The 19,566-nt window shown below is 43.8% G+C and overlaps 1 protein-coding gene across 3 annotated transcripts in view; it reads left to right on the top strand.

Annotated features, from left to right (window-relative positions):
* Window positions 1-11,497, top strand: part of usp48 (ubiquitin specific peptidase 48) — a 155,343-nt gene extending 143,846 nt beyond the window's left edge. For 2 of the 3 annotated variants that reach the window (XM_038821324.1, XM_038821323.1), the window contains exons 21-27: window positions 346-452; window positions 4,190-4,294; window positions 5,706-5,870; window positions 6,788-6,913; window positions 8,992-9,040; window positions 9,316-9,342; window positions 10,463-11,497. In XM_038821324.1, the coding sequence (XP_038677252.1) occupies window positions 346-452; window positions 4,190-4,294; window positions 5,706-5,870; window positions 6,788-6,913; window positions 8,992-9,040; window positions 9,316-9,342; window positions 10,463-10,485 (602 nt within the window). In that variant the 3' untranslated portion in view covers window positions 10,486-11,497. The remainder of the gene's footprint in view (window positions 1-345; window positions 453-4,189; window positions 4,295-5,705; window positions 5,871-6,787; window positions 6,914-8,991; window positions 9,041-9,315; window positions 9,343-10,462) is intronic. The other variant, XM_038821325.1, reaches the window with a different exon arrangement.
* The last annotated feature ends 8,069 nt before the right edge of the window (window positions 11,498-19,566 follow it).

The following is a 19,566-nucleotide window of genomic DNA, read 5'->3' as shown; positions in this document are numbered from 1 at the left end:
TTTTTGGGTGCCAAGGATCCCAACTGGGGCCCCAATATGGGGGCCAGGAAGCACCGGTGCATTTGCTTTGTTAGAAGTGTGCTCCCTGTTAAGTGGGAAAGGACAAAAGAATTTTGTGCTGGGCCCACACCTATAACATGTGTATGGCTCTATTCAAACATGGGGTCTAAAACTTTGGGGCTCCCATTTCAAAATGGGCATGCCTTGCAATAGCCGGTGCTGGCATCAGGTCACTGAAGCCTCCCCCCCCCCCCCAAACCCCATACACACAACTCTTTATATCACTGAAAGTCCAGCTGTATTTTAGAAAATTAAAAGTTGAAAACTTTGCTTTTTAATGTGTAGATCTTTGTGGAGAATGTCGGGAAGGCTTGCTTTGTCAACAGCAGCGGGATTTGAGGGAGTACACCCAGGCAACCATCTATATCCGCAAAGTGGTGGATAGTATCAAGGTGAGACTTTTAATCAATTGTTTTCCTGAGTGCCTGTTTTATAATTTAGTTACTGGCGCGTAATTAGCAGCTTTCTGAAGCTTGTACTCCATGAAAATTTCCGCTCATCCTACAGTCCTAAAATTGTCAAATGCCGGCATTTAAAATAAGTATAATTTCCGCTGCTTTACCCATGTTAAACATAAAAAATAGAAGCTGGAGGGCCATTCAGCCCTTTGAGCCTGCTCTGCCATTCATTATCATCTATATCAATACCCTGGCCCCGCTTTCCTCCCTATATACCATGACCCCTTTACCCCCAAGAGCTCTATGTAATTCCTTCTTGAAAATTGTTAAATCACAATATCTTTGTACATCTCGATGTGTGATCGTTCGAGTGTGTTGCTGCTATAGTGGTTCAACTGTGGCTCACAAGAAAAGTTAAAGATAGCATTGGGTTAAAGAAGGGACTCAATCTTGCCAAACATGAGGGAGCATGAGAACTGGGAAAATTTTAGAATTCAGCAAAAGATGGCCACAGAATTGCTAAAGGAAAGAGAATTAGAGAAAACTCACAAGAGACATCAAAACAGATCACAAAACCTCCTATATGTAAAGAAAAAGGAAGAGATTAACAAAAGTAAATGTGGACCCCTTAGAGAAGACAGGTGAAATTATAAGGAAATGGCAGCGACATTAAATACTTTGTATCTGTCTTTATGGCAGAAAACACACATTATGGGCATATGGCGGTTTGATCGGTGGCGGGTCAGCGGCGGAAGGCACGGGGGGTTGCACTGAGTATGGGGAAAAGGCAATTTGCATGCTGGCCCATCAGCTGCGGCGACAGGCAGCGGCGAGGGAAATTCTTCAGGTGAAGGCGGAGTAGAGGGGAATGTGTTGTCGCATCCAGAGAGGATAAATGAGGTGTTCAAGGCCGTTTATCAGGGGTTGTGTCGGGCTGAGCTTGGGAGGGAGGACAGGAAGCTGATATTGGTTGGTTTTTAGATGGGCTGGACTTCCCAGAGTTGGAGGCGGGGAAGAGGCAGGCACTAGAGGAGCCGTTAGGGTTACAGGAGGTGATAGAGTGCATTGCATGATGCAGTCGGGTAAGGCACCAGGGCCGGATGGCTTCCTGGCGGAATTTTATAAGCAGTTTGTGACGGAGTTGGCCTCCACCCCCCCACCTTTTGGGCATGTTTAATGAAGCGTTGGAGAAGGGGGAGTTGCCGGCTATGCTGGCCAGGCGTCGATTTCTATGATCCCGAAAAAGTGGAAGGATCTGTTGGGAGTGCAGGTCCTATAGGCCATCTCGCTGCTGAATACATACATAAAGGCCCTGACAAAGGTATTGGAGAGAAGGTTGGAGCGGTGTGTGCCAGAGTTGGTCTCAGAGGATCAAACGGGGTTGGTGAAGGGGAGGCAGCTCTCTAGTAGCATTAAGAGATTGTTAAACATAATTATGACCCTGTCGGTGGAGCGATTGACAGAGGGCCGCGGTGCATAGGTGGAATTTGACAGGGGTTGGTGGAGGAGGTTAAGGGGGACCTTAAAAGGAGGGCGGCACGGTGGCGCAGTGGTTAGTATTGCTGTCTATGGCGCTGAGGACCTGGGTTCGATCCCGGCCCTGGGTCATTGTCCATGTGCAAACTCCACATTCTCCCCTTGTCTGCGTGGGTTTCACCCCCATAATCCAAAGATGTGCAGAGTAGGTGGATTGGCCAAGCTAAGTTACTCCTTAAGTGGAAGAAAATAATTGGGTACTCAAAAGTGGGATGCGCTGCATCTGGCATTGGCGGGGAGGATGCAGGTGGTGAAGATGAATATATCGCCAAGATTCCTATTTGGGTTTCTGTCCCAACCGATCTTCATCTCCATGGGCTCTTTTCGGAAGGTAGATGCGTTAATCTCGGAATTTGTGTGGACATGGAAGGTGCCACGGGTGAAGAGGGCTCAGTTGCAAAGGCAGAAGCAGCACGGGGGATGACAAATTTGTTACATTACTATTGGGCAGCTAATGTTAAAAAGGTGAGATGATGGTGGGAGGATGGGACAGATTGGGTCAGGTTAGAGGAAGAGTCTTTCAAGGGGACGAGCCTGTGGGCTCTGGTAACGGCCCTGCTGCCATTTACTCCGAGGAGGTTTACTCCGAGGAGGTATACGAGGAGTCCAGTGGTGGAGTCGTCTGTAAAAATTTGGAACCAGCCGAGGAAGCACTTTAAACTGGGTCACAGGTTGGTTTTGACTCCACTGTGTGGGAATCATGGTTTGCGCCGGGGGGGTGGATGGGATGTAAAGGAGATGGAGGGGTTATAACGGGTCAGGGACATGTTTAAGGAAGGAAATTTGCTGGGCTGGAAGAACTGCGGGAGAGGTTTTATCAAGGGGGAGTGAGTTAAGATATTGGCAGGTGCAGGACTTTGTGCACAAGGAGTTGCCTTCATTCCCTCAGGTGCTTTTGGAGAATAATGTTGCTCCCGGATGAGGGGGGTGTGTAGTAGGATTGGAAATATATATCGGTAGTTGGAGCAGCAGAGCACGGCCTTAAGTGAAGAGGATCAAGCGAAAGTGAGGAGGAGTTGGGGAGGGAAATAGGATGGGGACTTTGGTGTGAAGTAATGCGCCAAGTGAACTCAACATCCTCCTGCGCAAGGATGTCCTTATACAATTTAAGGTGGTGCACAGGGTCCACATGACTTGGGCTTGGTTTTTTCAGGAGGGAAGCAGAGATGTGGGAGGGGGCCACATTATAGGGGGATGTGATAGCACTGGAAAAGGTGCAGAGGAGATTGGCCAGATTGTTGCCTGGGCAGTTATGAAGAGATTGGATACGCGAGTTGTTTTCCTCGGAGAAGAGGCGACTGAGGGGGACACGATTGCAATGTATAAAACTATGAGGGGCATAGATAGAGTTGGTGGAGGGATCAATGACCAGGGGGCTTGGATTTAAGGTGACGGGCAGGAAATTTAGAGGGGATGTGAGGGAAATCTTTCTCAGCCAGAGGGTGGTGGGAATCTGGAACTCACTGCCTGAAAGAGTGGAGGAGGCAGAGACTCTCAACAGTTAAGGAATATTTAGATGTGCAGTTGCGATGCCCAGACGCAAGACAATGAGCCAAATGATGAAAAATAGGATTAGATTTGTTAGGTGGTTGTTTTTGACCGGTGAAGATGTGATGGGCCTTTTCTGTGCTGTCGGCTTCCAACTCTAAAGTAGGAATAAACGGGTAATTTTCAGGTTGGCAGGCTGTAGCATTCGGCTACTTCAAGCATCAGTGCTTAGGCCTCAGATATTTATAATCTATACCAATGATTTAAATGAAGGAACCAGTGTAATGTTTCCAGACTTGCTGATGATACAAAGCTAAGTGGGAAAGTAAGCTATGAGGAGGACGCAACCCGTGAATGAGAACACAAAGAACCTGTGAATGGATGTAGGTAGGCTAAGAGAACAAGAAGGTGGTAGTCATTTACTTTGGTAGGAAAAGTAGAAAAGCAGAATTCCCCGCAGCGTGAGATTTGGAAATTGGGATTATTCACTAATACAGCAGCAAATAAAGAGATGAGGTGATTGAGCACTTTGGGGCAGTGTTTGAAGATTATAGTGAGTAATGTCAGGACGATGCTCATAGAATGACAGAAGAAGCAGTTACGGCCTCTGTAAAGTAGAATAATTGTATTGCTTATAATGACAGTGTTTGTCTTGAAGTAAACTTGTTTTATAATAAGGATTACATGCTCAATGCTTTATTTGTAAGGTGATGAAGGAAGGTGCACCGGAGCTAAATTTGAGTGGTTCCGAGGCAGAGGAGGAGCGAGAGGAATGCAAGGTAGAAGGAGAGAAGGATCCTGACTTTAACCAGGTAATATTTTGTTTAAGGTTCTCTTTAAGGTGTGAAACTTTACAAAAGAGTAATTGGAAGGAGTCTCACTGACTCTGTACTTGCACATTGCTTATATGTTCCTATTTTAAACTTGGAGAATTGGTTATATTGTTTGGCCACATCTGGGACTTAAAACTGCAGTTTTAGACTGCTGAAAGAAATATTTAAGAACAAACAAGCTCATTTTCTAAATGCCAAATTAGTACATAACACATTGAAACAGTCCAATTTATTTTTGAATTTGTACTTCTGATTAACATGAACAAGATAAGTCTCAACAGGAACTTTGAAGGGGCATTTTAAGGGTTTGCTTTGACTGCAATACAGCATCTTAAGCCATGTTATCTTATTTTCTCATTGGCAGCTACTTATGTTGTGTTTTACAACTGCAAAAGAGATTAAATTTTGCTTAGAATATTTTGTTTTATAATAATCTTTATTAGTGCCACAAGTAGGCTGACTTTAACACTGCAATGAAGTTACTGTGAAAATCCCCTAGTCGCCACATTCCTGCGGCGCCTGTTCGGGTACACAGAGAATTCAGAATGTCCAATTTATCTAACAAGCACATCTTTCGGGACTTGTGGGAGGAAACCCATGCAGACATGGAGGGAACGTGCAGACTCCGCACAGGCAGGAATCGAACCTGGGACCCTAGCGCTGTGAAGCAACTGTGCTAACCACTGTGCCACCCTACACTGAGAATTTGTAGTATTTTGATTTATTAGCTGTTAACTTTCTCGACTTTTCTACCATTGAGAATTTCCACGTGGTTCTCATGCGCCCTCCCAAGTATTTGGACTAAACTGGTGACTTCAAGCAGGCACTGGTTGTCACTGTTGTGCCCTGTTCCTAAAAGAACAATGTTTGCCTCCATCTTGTGGCTGGCTCTGGGAGAAAACATCTCCGTGCACAAATATTAACTGCACCAGCATTTTCAACTGAATTATAATTACACCCTTTTTACAGCAGCCCTTCACAGGAACTCGGTTCTAGGTTATTCTGAGCAAAGTCCATGCAGTATGCAGGTTATGTGATTAAGCCTTGCCAGCGTTGGTTAACAAGGTCACAGTCTATTTGGGCTCCCGTGATATTCTTGATAATTCAACTCTTCAACAATGTTCTGTAGGTCTGCAGATGGTTCTGGTCTCTTTATGGAAGAGTGAGGCAGCAGTGCTAGCCACTGTGCCACCATGCCGCCCCATGCTAGACATGTCACAGCTGACTAGTGAGCAAGCTGTTTAGCAGTGAATTAAATTTTAATGTTGTCTGCAGACTTTGAATTTGAAATGTTACCCTCCATGTTCTACAGTGGCGCAGAAAGTAATGGGTAAAATTACTCCTTGATATAGTTGAAAACAAAAGTAGATGTCGAACCTTCTGCTTTCAGAGTAACGGAGCGAAACGGCGGAAGCTGACGCACCCTTGTATTGGTGGTGGTAACAGCAGCACATACTATAAACAAGGCATCCGACGTAGTACACGCCATAGGGTACGTGGAGAAAAGGAACTCATTGTGTCAGCCAATCAAACTCTCAAAGAATTGAAAATACAGGTAAACTATTTTTAAATGTTCCAGGTAAATTGGATGCAGATTTAAAGTGAGACATGGCTCCTGTTGTGTACCAGTCCGATTTGTGGCTGATTTGTATTTATGGGATAAGTTACCGTGAGGACCATTGAAATGAACCATTTATAAATAAATTCAAAAGGCATGTGGATGTGTATCTCGAGAAAGAAGGTATTCCGGGGTATCGCAAAAAAGTAGATTAATGGGGTTCAGATTTGTCAAAAACTATTGTGAATATTTGATCCAACGAATTTTATGTTGTACATTCTATTGTGATTTTTAAAAAACTTCCCTTGTGTTTTTGGTTAGCAGCTTACCAGAGTACGAGGCAGTAATTATTTTGAGGGGTTCAGTTAACAATCCACTAAAGCAAAATTTATTCTATTTGGCTATTTGAATCCTGCACAGGTCAGTGCTCGGAACAGTTTGATTCTGGTTGCACTAGCGGATTAGTCGGGTAATAGAATCACTGAAAGTATTTCAGATGATGAGAAACAGTTCTTTACTATGTGGCAATACAATCAATTGCATATAAAATCAAAACTACAATTGATGTAGGGCTAGAGTTTAAGCTAATATTCTATAGGATGATACTCCTCCAAACACACAGACCTTATATGTGTTGTTTTCTGTTTATTGTGAGAAATAGCCGTAGTATGTGCTTTCTGGTGCAGTAGGTGTCTCAAAGAGTGATCGATATAAAGAGTTCACTTTTTGGAGACATTATTGTGAGTTTTAGATGTTCCTCAGATTTAGTGAATGAAGAATCAAGTGTTTTGCACATGCATTTGTGATTTGCACAAGGGGGAGTATTGGGAAATGATTGTGTCGCTCAGCTAGATTGGTTACCTCAGGAATTCCTGATTTCCAACTGCCCTTTAAAACTTTTCCATCTTCCACAGATCATGCACGCCTTTTCTGTTGCACCATTTGATCAGAATTTGTCATTGGAAGGACGGATGCTAACTGATGACACAGCAACACTGGGTAATCTGGGAGTCATCCCAGAGTCAGTCATTCTGCTAAAGGTATTTTGTTCAACTATTAGTGATTCTGGTATTGCTGTGTGTTCAGTGTGGGGTTGTTTGTTGTTGTTAAAGCCATGATTTAGTGCCGATTCTCTGCTCTGCAGAGAACGCGTGGCGCGATTAGCGCGGCCCGCCGATGATTCTCCGACCCAGCACGGGGTTGGAGAATCCCGCTCCTGGTCATTCTCCTGGCTTCAGCTTTTGTTTGTAAACACTTGCAGCAAATAAATGAATCCAGGTTCCAGTAATTCCCCCTTTAGTCTGACTTTGTGCCACCTTGTTACTGATTTGGTGACCAGTGGACGCATTGCATCACGTAATGACTCCTAGACCGTGGGCTAATGTGAATTGTTTTTATTGGTAACTTCACCTCTATTTTAGGGAGAAGCATCCAATCTTTCATGCCTTTCTTAACTATTTTCATTAATTCTCATAAATTCCAGTGAATCTTTACTGTACATTTTCCATGGTCCATTCAGTTATTACACAATGGGCTACCGGGAAAAAGACCGAATATACAGCGCCCAGACTTTTTGATAGTCTTTTTAGCTGAACCTCCATCTATTTAAAAAATAAATTAAAAATTGGTGGCAAATCTGTTCCAAAACTCTATTAAGAGTTGAATTTATTTCAAGGTTTTCTCCCCTCCCAAAATACAGTACTGCACAATTCTCTGCATTTAACTACATCTGCCAATTCTGTTAACCCACACGGTCCTTTTCATCCTAACGGATTATTTGGCATGGCTTTAATTTAGTATGGATTCAAACTTTTACATAATTAGATGTTAATGTCTATTTCAAAACTATTGATGTAAGTGGAAGTCAAGAGATCCTGGGGTACACCATGGTCAACATTCTGGAAATTACCCCCTTTTATCCCAGTTGTTGTTTACTATGACTGAACCATCCCTCTGCTGCAGCTGCATTCTATTTTATACAAGTGCTATCATTTTCATAAACTTCTTAACCTACTGTTGCCTTCTATAGGAAATATGCATAAACAGTACCCATTTAGTTCCTTTTCTTGCTCAACTTTGATTTCTACCAAAAAGATTAAATTAGCCCTTAAAAATCAACGTTGACTGTTTCTGTTTGTCCCAATCCTTGCTAAGCATTCACTAATTTCATCCTGTATTATAGACTCTAGGAGTTTAGCCACAATCCAAGTAAGATTAACTGGCCTATAATTTCCTGTTTGGACCTGCAGTACAAAAGCATATGGGAGGGGGGGGCGATTCTCCAAAATGGAGACTAAGTGTTCGCGCCGTCGCATTTCACGATGGCGCAAAACGGGCAAGGGGACAACCAATTTTGTCCCCCACAGGGGACCAGCAGGGCACTGGAGCGATTTGCCGCTCCAGCCTCCCTTCCTGGCGCCAAATGGGCACCGTCCCAACCCGCGCATGCGCAGTTGGGCCGCGCCAACCTGCACATGCGTGGGGTACTACTTCAGCGGGCCGGCCCCTACGCAACATGGTGTGGGGGTTCAGGGCCAGCCACGCAACAAAGTAGGCTCCGGGGGGGGGTGGGTAGAGGCCGGCCCGGCGATTGGTGGGCCCCGATCGTGGGCCACACCCTATTGGAGCCCCCCCCCCCCCCCCCCCCCCCCCCCCCGGCGCGGTGAAGGAGCGCTTTTCCCCACCCCAAACCCCCCCCCCCCCCCCCCGGCGACCCTTCGTGCACAGTTCCTGCCGGCAGCGACCAGGGGTGAACGGCGCTGGTGGGATTCTGCTTTTTCCGCTCAGCCCATGCGGACCGGAGAATCGGCGTCCACGCCGATTCCAGCGGCCCGTGGCCGGCACTGCGCCGTGCAAATGGCGCCAATTCTCCGCACCTCGGAGAATCATGCGCAGCGTCGTGGTGCGGATGCGGCAATTCACGGGGCTCAGAGAATCGCACCCATGATTTCTGTACTTCAGATTGTTCTTAAAAATATATTTTTAATTCTTATGCAAATCACAAAAAAATACTTGGCAGATTTGATCTGAGCAGATGTTTGTTCATTAGATGTACCTTGTGTTAATGGGCAAATATATGGTAAGTAGTTATTCTGTTTTATTATCTTTTGTACTTAAGGCTGATGAACCAATTGCTGATTATACAGCAATGGATGATATAATGCAAGGTAGGAGTTTTTTGGTGTTTTCTTAGAATTTATAAATTTAATTTAAAATAAATTACAGCTGAACAATCTAACTTGCTTTCATTTGTAAAGTGGTTAAAGATCATTTCAATATAGAGATTATTTGTAACTAAAATACCAATTTCTGACATTTAAAAAAGTCACACATACAGATATGATTTAATATTTTGTGGTTAGCAAATTTACATTATTTCTGCATATAATTTTGTAATGAAAAGCTTTTTACTTACACCAATTAACTTTTCTTTTTTTCCTAGTATGTATGCCTGAAGAGGGTTTTAAAGGTGAGTCTTTCATATTTCTGTCAAAAGAGGGTTTGTGGCTTACAACTGCCTGCTGGCTTGTTTGAGGTTTTATTCCAGATATTGGTCGTGAGAAATGTCAGATAGCAGTATACCAGGTTCTGGATAGCAATATATGGAATGTTGGTATTGCGAAGGCAAGCTTCGGTATTGGAACTTTAGTTATCAGTAAGAACATAAATAAGAGTAGACCATTCTCTCTCTCTTTTACCCCCCCCCCCCCCCCCCCCCCCCCAAGCCAAAGAGGAAGCATCGATCTTCGCAGCATCTACTCTGTCAAGTCCCTTCAGAATCGTGTATTCCATTATGGGTGCGGCATGGTAGCACAGTGGTTAGCACTGCTGCCTCACGCCACCAGAGACCTGGGTTCAATTCTAGCCTTGGGCGACAGTCTGTGTGGAGTTTGCAGTTTCTCCCAGTGTCTGAGTGGGTTTCCTCCAAATGCTCTGGTTTTTGCCCACAGTCCAAAGATGTGCAGGTTAGGTGGATTGGCCATGATAAATTGCCCCATGGTGTCTAAGTATGTGCAGGTTAGGTTGATTGGCCATGTGTGGGGGTTACGTGGATAGGGCGGGGGAGTGGGCCTTTGTCGGCTCCTCTTTCAGACGGTTGGTTGAGAATTGATGGGCTGAATGTCCACCTCCTGCACTGTGGGGATTCTATGGACTGAACAAAATCATCTCCTTCCTCTGAACTGCAGTGAGTATAAGCCCAACCATATAAGTCAACTTCTTCATCCCAAGATATGAACTAGTGAAACATCTTTGAAAAGTCTCCCATGCAAATATATTCCTCCTCAAATGAGGTGGTCAAAACTATACATAGCTCTCTAGCTGTGGCCTCGTCAATGCTGTACAGTAGTTGCAAGATTTCCCTACCAGTATACTAAGTTACTAATATCAGCATGCTAGTGTTGGTGTTATACCGTTGGCATTGATATGCCAATGGGTATGGTTTACTGAGCTAATGACACGAGATAGAGGACAGACAGCTCGCCATTTAAGCTGCCTTTGTTGGGATAATATTTACAAACTGAATTACTAGACCGTTAATGACTGTACATGGCTGAAATGTATAATCCTCTGTATGGTTCTTGTTGCAGGTACTGGTCTGTTGGGCCACTGAAGTGATGAAACTTGCTGTAGACAGCTGTGAAAGTTGTGCAGTAAGGAAGAAGGACAGAGGTGAAGTCACTGAAATATTGCACCAGGCATACAGAGCATACAGTGACTTGGTTTATACTTTTAAAAAGAAAGGACCAGTCTTAAAGTTTGCTTGTATCTCTTGCCTTTTAATGCAAAAGCGCACAGTGTCCTGAATTCAGTTGACGGGGCAATAGAGGAAAATTAAACCCCTTTCGATGCTGCCTTGACCTATGATAGTGACCAGGTAATTGACTGATGTTGAGAGAGAATATTCCCCTCAATTCACTGTGTCTAAAAACATGTTTGAAGCCAAAATGGTGTCTTGATGGCTGTTCTGTTCAAGCAATTTGATGTAAAGTTTCCTCCTTGAGCACTCACAACTGTTGTTGGCAAGTTGCTTTTGGTCACTCGGCCAATAATTAACTTTTCTCTGTGTGACTTCATCACACGCTTAAAGTTGATTTCTGCTTAGAATGACACACCAACGTAACCGTAAATTTGTGTTAATACTGAGTTACATTGTTTAACACACACCTGATTAACAAGTCACTACTGTATTTCAAAATGTATAATATGCAAGAACAAGATGAACAAATGTACTGTTCTCAGAGTATGAAACCGAGATCTTACGCCAGGTTGTTCCTTGCAACTCGGAAGCTGTATACACAGTGAAATAGTTGCCTGCATTATTACATTAATGTTTCCTGATATATTCAAGTAATATTGTACTAGGACCACTGAAGTGCTGTAAATAAATGCAATGCTTCTTGATTTAATACATTTTACTGTTTTGTTTTTTGATACGGCCTTTTGCTTGGAAAAGAATTGAAAGTGTGCTGAAATAGGTTTTTCCAAATCCTGTTAAAAGGGTTGTGCAAATTGCGTTTGTTGTAGAAATGCTGTGGTAAGAATGCTATCTTGATAAATCCACTAGAATTGTTATATTGCTTATCTTTACTGTACCAAATAAAAGAGCAGATGGTTATAGAAAATGAAATGTTATTTTTTTTGAAGGTGAGCCTGTAGGTGCTCACTGCACCGCTGGCTGGATCAAGCTGCGTGTGTATCTCATGTTACAGAGTATCATCTGTGATGGACAAATATTGCATTGTGACAGTCATAAAACTGCTGCCGATGAAGCGATTCCATCCCAGATCAGAAAATGTCATTGACATTTCAGTTACACATCAGTGAAGCCAGTGTGCAGACTTATCTGAAATCTTTTTCCATTCCTGCTTACAGAACATGTGGCAATCCCTCTTTCCTAAAGCCTTAATGTTTAATTTTAATCTGCTACGATAACAGAACGCATCATTGACAGTTTACCTAGCAATTGAGCAGTTCGCAATGATAATTGGAAATCAGTGTGTTATGGACAGGAGAGGGGGCTTAATTTAAACAGCCCTGATTTCTCTCCATCCATCCATAAGCAGAAAGATGTTTTGATATTCTTCTCCTTCATAAGCAGTGGCATGTTGCCCAAACCCATAGTTTTGGTATGACCCAATTTTCTAATAACCCCACAGTAACTCAAGATGGGGTAAATTAGAGGTTTAGTTTATTTATATGCGCACACACAAAGGAGGAGCGTCACAAGATAACCTCCTTTTCCTTCATACAATAAAAGAGGGGATTAAAAAAATAAATATTTAAAGGGCAAAGACCACAGAGAAGAAGTATTGTTTCATGAGTACAGAATCTAAGCCCAATGTTGTGTTCCTTCACAAAAGCTCCAGCATGCTGAATTGATGTTGAATAATTCACTTTTCCAATGCGATAGGCACATAGCGATAAATCAGTCCTTGTGGGCAATGGTACCAAAGTTCTAGTAGTAAACATGTAGATGAGGTCAGGAATTGAAATCTGGATAGAGCCCCTTTTCTGTGCTACTATTTGGTCGATGGAAAGATGGCAGACTCAGCTTTGCAGCTCCACAAGGCAACATTACAGGTTCCACCAGCTGGGCCTGACTCCTACTTCTCCACTTTGGCTTAAACAAAGGGTATATAACTCTTTGTCTGAGTTCCAGAGGTTGTTAATATTCCAGCCATTAAAAATTTGAAAGGAAGTTTTCAGGGTTCCTTTACCTAGCAGACTAGTAGTCTCTGGTTGGTGGGCTGAGTTCTGAAATGAAGATTGCCTTCATATTGAATTTGGTCTCTGCAGCCCACGGGGGTCATTAGTGTTTCTTCAGAGATAGTGAGGCACAACTTTCTGTGATAACTGCCAAATAGCTGATTGTTCATGGGTCTTCAACCATTTTAAAAAGTCTTTGTCCAGTTTTTAAATTTTAGGAATTAGTCAAGGTCTGAGCCCTGTTACACAGTGCGGAATAATTCCTATCAAATGGCATTGTGATTTTTTAAATGTGAGCATCGATGAGGAGGCCAGAATTTATTGCCCTTCCCTAACTGCTATCAAACAGGCGGTGATGCATTGCTACAACTAGGCCATTTCTGAGGGCAGTTAAGGAGTCAACCACATTGTTGTGGGTCTGGAGTCACATACAGGCTAGACTGTTAAGGGCAGCAGATTTCCTTCTATGAAGGATATTGGTGAACCAGATGTGTTTTTACAACAATCTCGTAGTTACATGGTCATTATGGAGACCATATTTGTAAATTAAATTAAACTTTTTCCAGCTGCTGTGTAAGTTTTGAACTCTCACCTCTAGACCATTAGTCCAACATCCCTGCATTGCTAGTGCTGTGACGTTGCCGTATCTTTGAACTTTTGCCACGTCATCCCTTAAGGGGAAGCTTCACACAGATTTTTTAAGAACTTAGATCAACCAAATTAAGAAAATTAAATTGTATCTGCCTTTTTTTTAAACTGTCATCTGGCTGCTACCTCCCTGGGGTACAGATGCATTGCTGTCTCCTTGGAAACTCTGATGTGGTGTTGCCTCCTCAGTATTACTGAACCATCAGGGATTCTGACTCTCTCATTTAACTCCTTCAAATGGTGAGTGTCTGACACACAGTGCCATTGAGCAGTTAATTTCTGGTCTGCCTCCTCGTACTCTCCTGGAATCTATTCCCAATCCTGGAAGAAGCAATAACAGGGCAGATCACCTGTTAAAGACTGAATACTTGCACACAATGTGTGCAGGTGGTAAGAGTCCTCAAAAACAGGAGAGGAAGGGGATCTGTGGTGAGAATTTGAAGAGCTCGCTGGCTGAGGTGCAGTCCCACACAGGAGCAAAGGGCAGGAACCCTTACAATAATAAAAAGGATTGGATAATTTGTTGGGGATTGATGGGTTGTTTTGGCTTCTACACTGACACTTGGAGTTTGTAATAAGAGGGCAAACAGTCAAAATAATAGAAAATACAGTGCAGAAGGAGGCCATTCAGCCCATTGTGTCTGCACCAACCCACATTAAGCCCTCACTTCCATCCTATCCCCGTAACCCCTCCTAACCTTTTTGGACATTAAGGGCAATTTAGCATGACCAATCCTCCTAACCTGCACGTCTTCGGGCTGTGGGAGGAAACCGGAGCCCCCGGAGGAAACCCACGCAGGCATGGGGAGAACGTGCAGACTCCGCAGAGACAGTGACCTAGCAGGGAATAGCAGGAAATGTTATCATCATATCCTGTTTCTAGCATTTCTGTTGCCACCTCTTTACCTAATTTGTCCAGCTTGCCACAAAATGTGGTTAGTGATGTAGCCTGATCATTTAATCTGCTCCAGCTATTTTAATCAATAGATCATTATCCCCTCAACCTTGTTTCAAATTGGAGGTGGGATTATCACGAGGGGCACCTTTTATAATTTAAATTGAGGTGATTCTGGGGTAATCAGTACTAGTCTTGCCTGGTGGCAGAAATGAAAGTGAGCTTCTAATACACAGAGATACCTGGACTTACTGGCTCACTGCAAATGTCTGTGCAGCTGCTCTTTTGTATAAGAACCATAATGGGCATTTCACATTCATCGAAGCAATGCTAAGTGCTCTACCTGAGCAGTGTGAGAGTTCAGACTGTCCGTGATTTAACTCCCCAGATTCCTACTGGAGAGGTTTTCTTTGTTTATAAGGCACCTTTGGTAAGAAATCAAAAGGCACCTTTGGTAAGAAAGTGCTGGGAAAACTCGGGTCTGGCAGCATCTGTGGAGCGAGGAACAGATTTAATGTTTCGAGTCGGATATGACTCTTGGTCAAAGCCTTTGGTGATGGGATGGGTAGGTCCAGTAGTAAACAAATGGAAATCTGAGCACCACTGTCTGGAAGCGTTTCTCACCTGTAACCTGTAGAAACCAGCGTTGCAGGTCTTGTCAAACTGGGGCAAACCCTTTTGCAGACCATATATTTTTGCATCAAATACGGATTGGTCCAAATATGCCTAATATAGTATGCTGGATTCTCTTTTTGGATGCTTATTGTAACTGAAGAAGCTTGAATGGAGACTCCTGTCAATAACTCAACTCCGAGTAAGACTCAACGAAATACAGGTTAACATCAACAGTTAATTTATTTTACTTGCAGCAAGGAGAAACCACACCTAAACAGGAGTTTGGACGAGAATCTAAAGTACAACAGTCCTCCTGGGATATTTATACACTGGAGTAAACTAGTAAGACATGACTGTGAATCGTGGCGCCTAAAAAAAATCCCTTAAATCCTAAAAGATACTTTTTAACTTCAGACGGTGACTCCTTACAATGCCAGGATGCACTCGAGCTGTATCGATAACGTATCAATGCATGCCTATGATGGTGTGACAATGTGGAAACAGTTGGATATAGATAAGGAAGTGACACTACAATACACAGGAAAGGGGACCCTCCAACCTATTGCCATTTCAGCAGTATTTTCAGTACACTAAAATTATAGGCCAAGTATCCCATCATGCCTTGGTTATAGTTAGCCAAGAGCCTACATTTCTACACTGCCTAGTTCAGTACATGACCAGCAATGGTCTATGATTGTTATGCAATAGTCACTGCTATAACTTGCTGCATTCCTAAGACAGGTTTTATTTGAGACGATAGAATCTTAACTTTTCCAAGATATAAAGAACAAAAGGGATGAACAGTGTTCTGAACCCATGCAAACTGAAATAAAAGGCTGGAAAAGTGAAGCCTAGAAACTATTGAATGTCCTTGAAAGCAAACTTGGGGAGAAACTTCTGAAATCCTCTGCCACTTTAATAGTGTCTAGATCCTCATTGTGTCTCTTTCACCACAGATATTCTGTTTCCCTCCATTTCCATCCCCTACCACAACAATCTGGAAGCTCTATGCTTCTTCCTTCAACAGAGGCACAATCACACGTTAGCCACCACCTCCAACCCCCTCTGCTCAGCTGAACTTGTTCTTCAGTGAACAGCTTCTTTGACTCCTTTCCTTCCACATAAAAGGTATTGTAATCCTAGAATCCTGACAGTGCAGAAGGATGCCATTCGGCACCAACCCTCTGAAAGAGAACTCTACCCAGGCTGATTCCTCCGCCGTAACCCCACCGAACCCTTTGGACACTTAAGGGGCAATTTAGCATAGCCAATCCACCTAATCTGCACACCTGTGGACTGTGGGAGGAAACCGGAGCACCCGAGGGAAACGCGCGCAGACACGGGGAGAACGTGCAAACTCCACACAGTCACCCAAGGCTGGAATTAAACCCGGGTCCCTGGCACTGTGAGGCAGTGGTGCTAACCACTGTGCTACCATGCCTGGGCGATTTGACCGCATCAGCCTTTTTGTGGGACACCTGGTACATTATTTGCCCCAATCCTATCCTCCATTTGCGATATATTGATGGTTGAGTCAGGGTCCCTCTTTTCTCTCGTATAGAACAGGAGATGTTATCAATTTTGTTTCCAATTTCAACATCCCTGGCTTTCTCATGTTCATCTCCACTTCTTCCTTTCCTCCACTTCTCTATCTTCATTCCTGCGTTTAAGTGATAATCCAATATCCACTGTAAGCCCACCAACTCCCAATTACCTTGACTGCACTTCCTTCCACCCAGTTTCCGGTAAAGACTTTATTATCCCAGAATTTCCATCTCCATCACATCTGTCCTGATGCTGCTCCCTTGCATGCCAGTGCTCACAAAATGTTTTCCTATTTCCTCAACTGTGAATTCCCCTTCACTGTGATTCACAGAGTCTTGGCTGCTTCGTCCCATTTCCTGCACTTGTACCCTCATCCATGTCCCCCCTTCCCAGAGGCACACTAGGCTTGCGCCTGTCCTTACCTTCTGCCCCACCAGCATCCACATTTAGTGGATCATTCTCTGCCACGTCCACAACCTTCCCTTTCTGCATTCCAAAGGAATCATTCTCTCTGTGACAGCACTATGCATTCCTCCATCACCTCAAATGCACTCGCAGCTTTGCATGCAAGTGCAGGAGATAGAACACTTGTCTTTTTTCTACCTCCCTTACTATGTCCAGGATCTCAAACATGCCATCCAGTCAAAAGAACAATTTGTTTGTACTACTTCCAATTTAATATACTGTATTCACAGCTCATTTTTTACGATATTCGTTCATGGGTTGTGGTGGCATTGGCAAGGCCAGCATTTATTGCCCATCTCCAATTGCCCTGATGAAGGTGGTGGTGAGCTGCCTTATTGAACTACTGCAGTCCACATGTTGCAAGAACGCCCACAGCGCTCGTAGGGAGGCAGTTAAATCATTTTGACTCGGTGACGGTGAAAACGGCGATATATGTCCCAGTCAGGATGTTGTGGGACTTGGTGGGGATCTTGCAGGTTGTGGTGTTCCCATGTGTCTGCTGCCCCAGTCCTAGGTACAGTAAGAAGTCTTCCAACACCAGGTAAAAGTCCAACAGGTTTGTTTCGAATCACCAGCTTTTGGAGCGCAGTTCCTTCCTCATTTCCTCCATTCAACTGAGGAAGGAGCTGTGCTCCGAAAGCTCGTGATTTGAAACAAACCTGTTGGACTTTAGCCTGGTGTTGTAAGACTTCTTACTGTGTCCACCCCACTCCAACGGCAGCATCTCCACATCATGGCTACCAGTCCTAGGTGGTAGAGGTCACCTGTTTGGAAGCTGATGTCAAAAGAGCCTTGGTGAGTTGCCGCACTGCATCTTGTGGATGGTACACACTGCTATGACTGTCCACCAGTGGTGGAAGAATTGAATATTTATTGTGGTGGATGGAGTATTAAAGGAGCGGGATGCTTTGTTCTGGATGGTGTCGAGCAATTAGAGTGTTGGAGCTGCACTCATACAGGCAAGGGGAGAATATTCCTACAATCCCCTGACTTGTCCCTTGCAGATGGTGGACAGGCTTTGAGGACTTATAAGATGAGTTACGTGCCTCAGAATTGTCAGCCTCTGACCTGCTCTTGTAGCGACAGTATGTGTCTGGTCCAGTTCAGTTTTTAGTCAATGGTAATGCCCATGATGTTGATAGTGGAGGATTCAGTGAGGGTAATGCCGTTGAGTGTCAAGGGAAGACTCTTGGATTCCCTTTTGCTGGAGATGATCATTTTCTGGCACAAATGTTTACTTGCTGATTACCAGCCCAAGTCTGAATGTTGTCCAGGTCTTGCTCCATTTGGACATGGTCTGCTTCAGTATCTGAGGAGTCATAATTACACTAATTATGTAATCATTAGTGAACATCCCCACTTCTGACCTTTTAATGGAGGGATGGTCATTGATGAAGCAGCTGAAGATGGTTGGGCGTGGGACATTGCTCTGAGGAACTGCTGAACTGATGTCCTGGGACTGAGATGATTGACCTCCAACTACCACAACCATCTTCCTTTCTGCCAGGTCTGGCTCCAACCAGTTGAGAGTTTTCACTGATTCCCACTGACTTCAGTTTTGCTAGGGATCCTTGATGCCATTTTCAGTCAAGGGCAGTCACTCTCGCCTCACCTTTTGAGTTCAGATCTTTGTCCATGTTTGGACCAAAGTTATAATGAGGTCATGAACCGAGTGGCCCTGGGAGAACTCAAACTGAACATCGGTGAGCTGGTTATTGCTGAGCAAGTGCCGCTTGATGGCACTATCAACAACACTTTCCATCACTATGCTGCTGATCGAAAGTAGGCTGATGGGGCAGTAATTGGCCATGTTGGATTTGTGTATTTTGTGAAGAGGACATACCTGGGAATTTTCCACATTACCGGCTGGATGCCATGGTTGTGGCTGTACTGGAACACCTTGGGGCACCGTTCGCTGTGGAGCACAAGTCTTCAGTACTCTTGCGGTCGCCTCGAAATTCAGGAAACCAAATGCAGATTGTGAGATTTCTTAATGGAAGATCTCCATTCAGTCCAGAAGCGTAACCTCGAACTTCCAGTTGCTTGCTATTTTAATTCTCTACCCATTCTCACTCTGTCCTCGATCTCCTGCACTGTTCCGATGAATTCAACAGAAGCTCGAGAAACATGTCCTCATCATTCCATTAGGCACTTTGCAGCCACTTCCATCTCTATTGCTGTAGGCTTCTGCTGTTTCCATTTACTGCTAGTCCTAACCTATCTTTTGTTTCTTAGCTTGTCTCACTAACATCTTTTCCCTTGTATGATTATCCCTTTGACTGTCCCTTTAGTTCTTCAATTCCCATCCCACACCTACTCTCACTGCCTCTACTTGCTTAAACCCTGTTACATCTTTAACTTTATCCTAAAATGTTTATTCAACCTCTGACATGCTGAGTATTTCCAATGTTTTCTGTCTTGTCAGATTTCCAGCACCTGTAGTATTTTGTGTGTGTGTGTGTGTGTGTACATCTTTCTATTCCTTGTCCCTTGAAGCACCCAAGGCATATTATATCTTATTTCCCCTTCAGTGTGCTCTTAACACGTGACAATAAACAACATGAGCAAAAAACAATTCTTAACCCTGGGGAAATTGCAGTTCAGTGCTGTGGAAACTCCTTAGACTAGGTCTAGCAAACTGTAAATTGAAACCTTTGTCTCCTCATTGGAGCCAGCCCTTGTTACCTGTGTACTTATTATACATGTAACAAAGACGTAGTGAAATCATGGCTAATAATCCCACTAAACATAATGCACAGTAAGTGCCGTATGTTACTATAATTTTAGTTAATGTGGTGCCTCATGTCCCAGATCACA

Source organism: Scyliorhinus canicula, chromosome 16 (genome assembly GCF_902713615.1).
Source record: "Scyliorhinus canicula chromosome 16, sScyCan1.1, whole genome shotgun sequence".
Classification (NCBI taxonomy): Eukaryota; Metazoa; Chordata; class Chondrichthyes; order Carcharhiniformes; family Scyliorhinidae; genus Scyliorhinus; species Scyliorhinus canicula.
The sequence above is the reverse complement of the archived record's forward strand: the minus strand, read 5'-3'. Positions and strand labels throughout refer to the sequence as shown.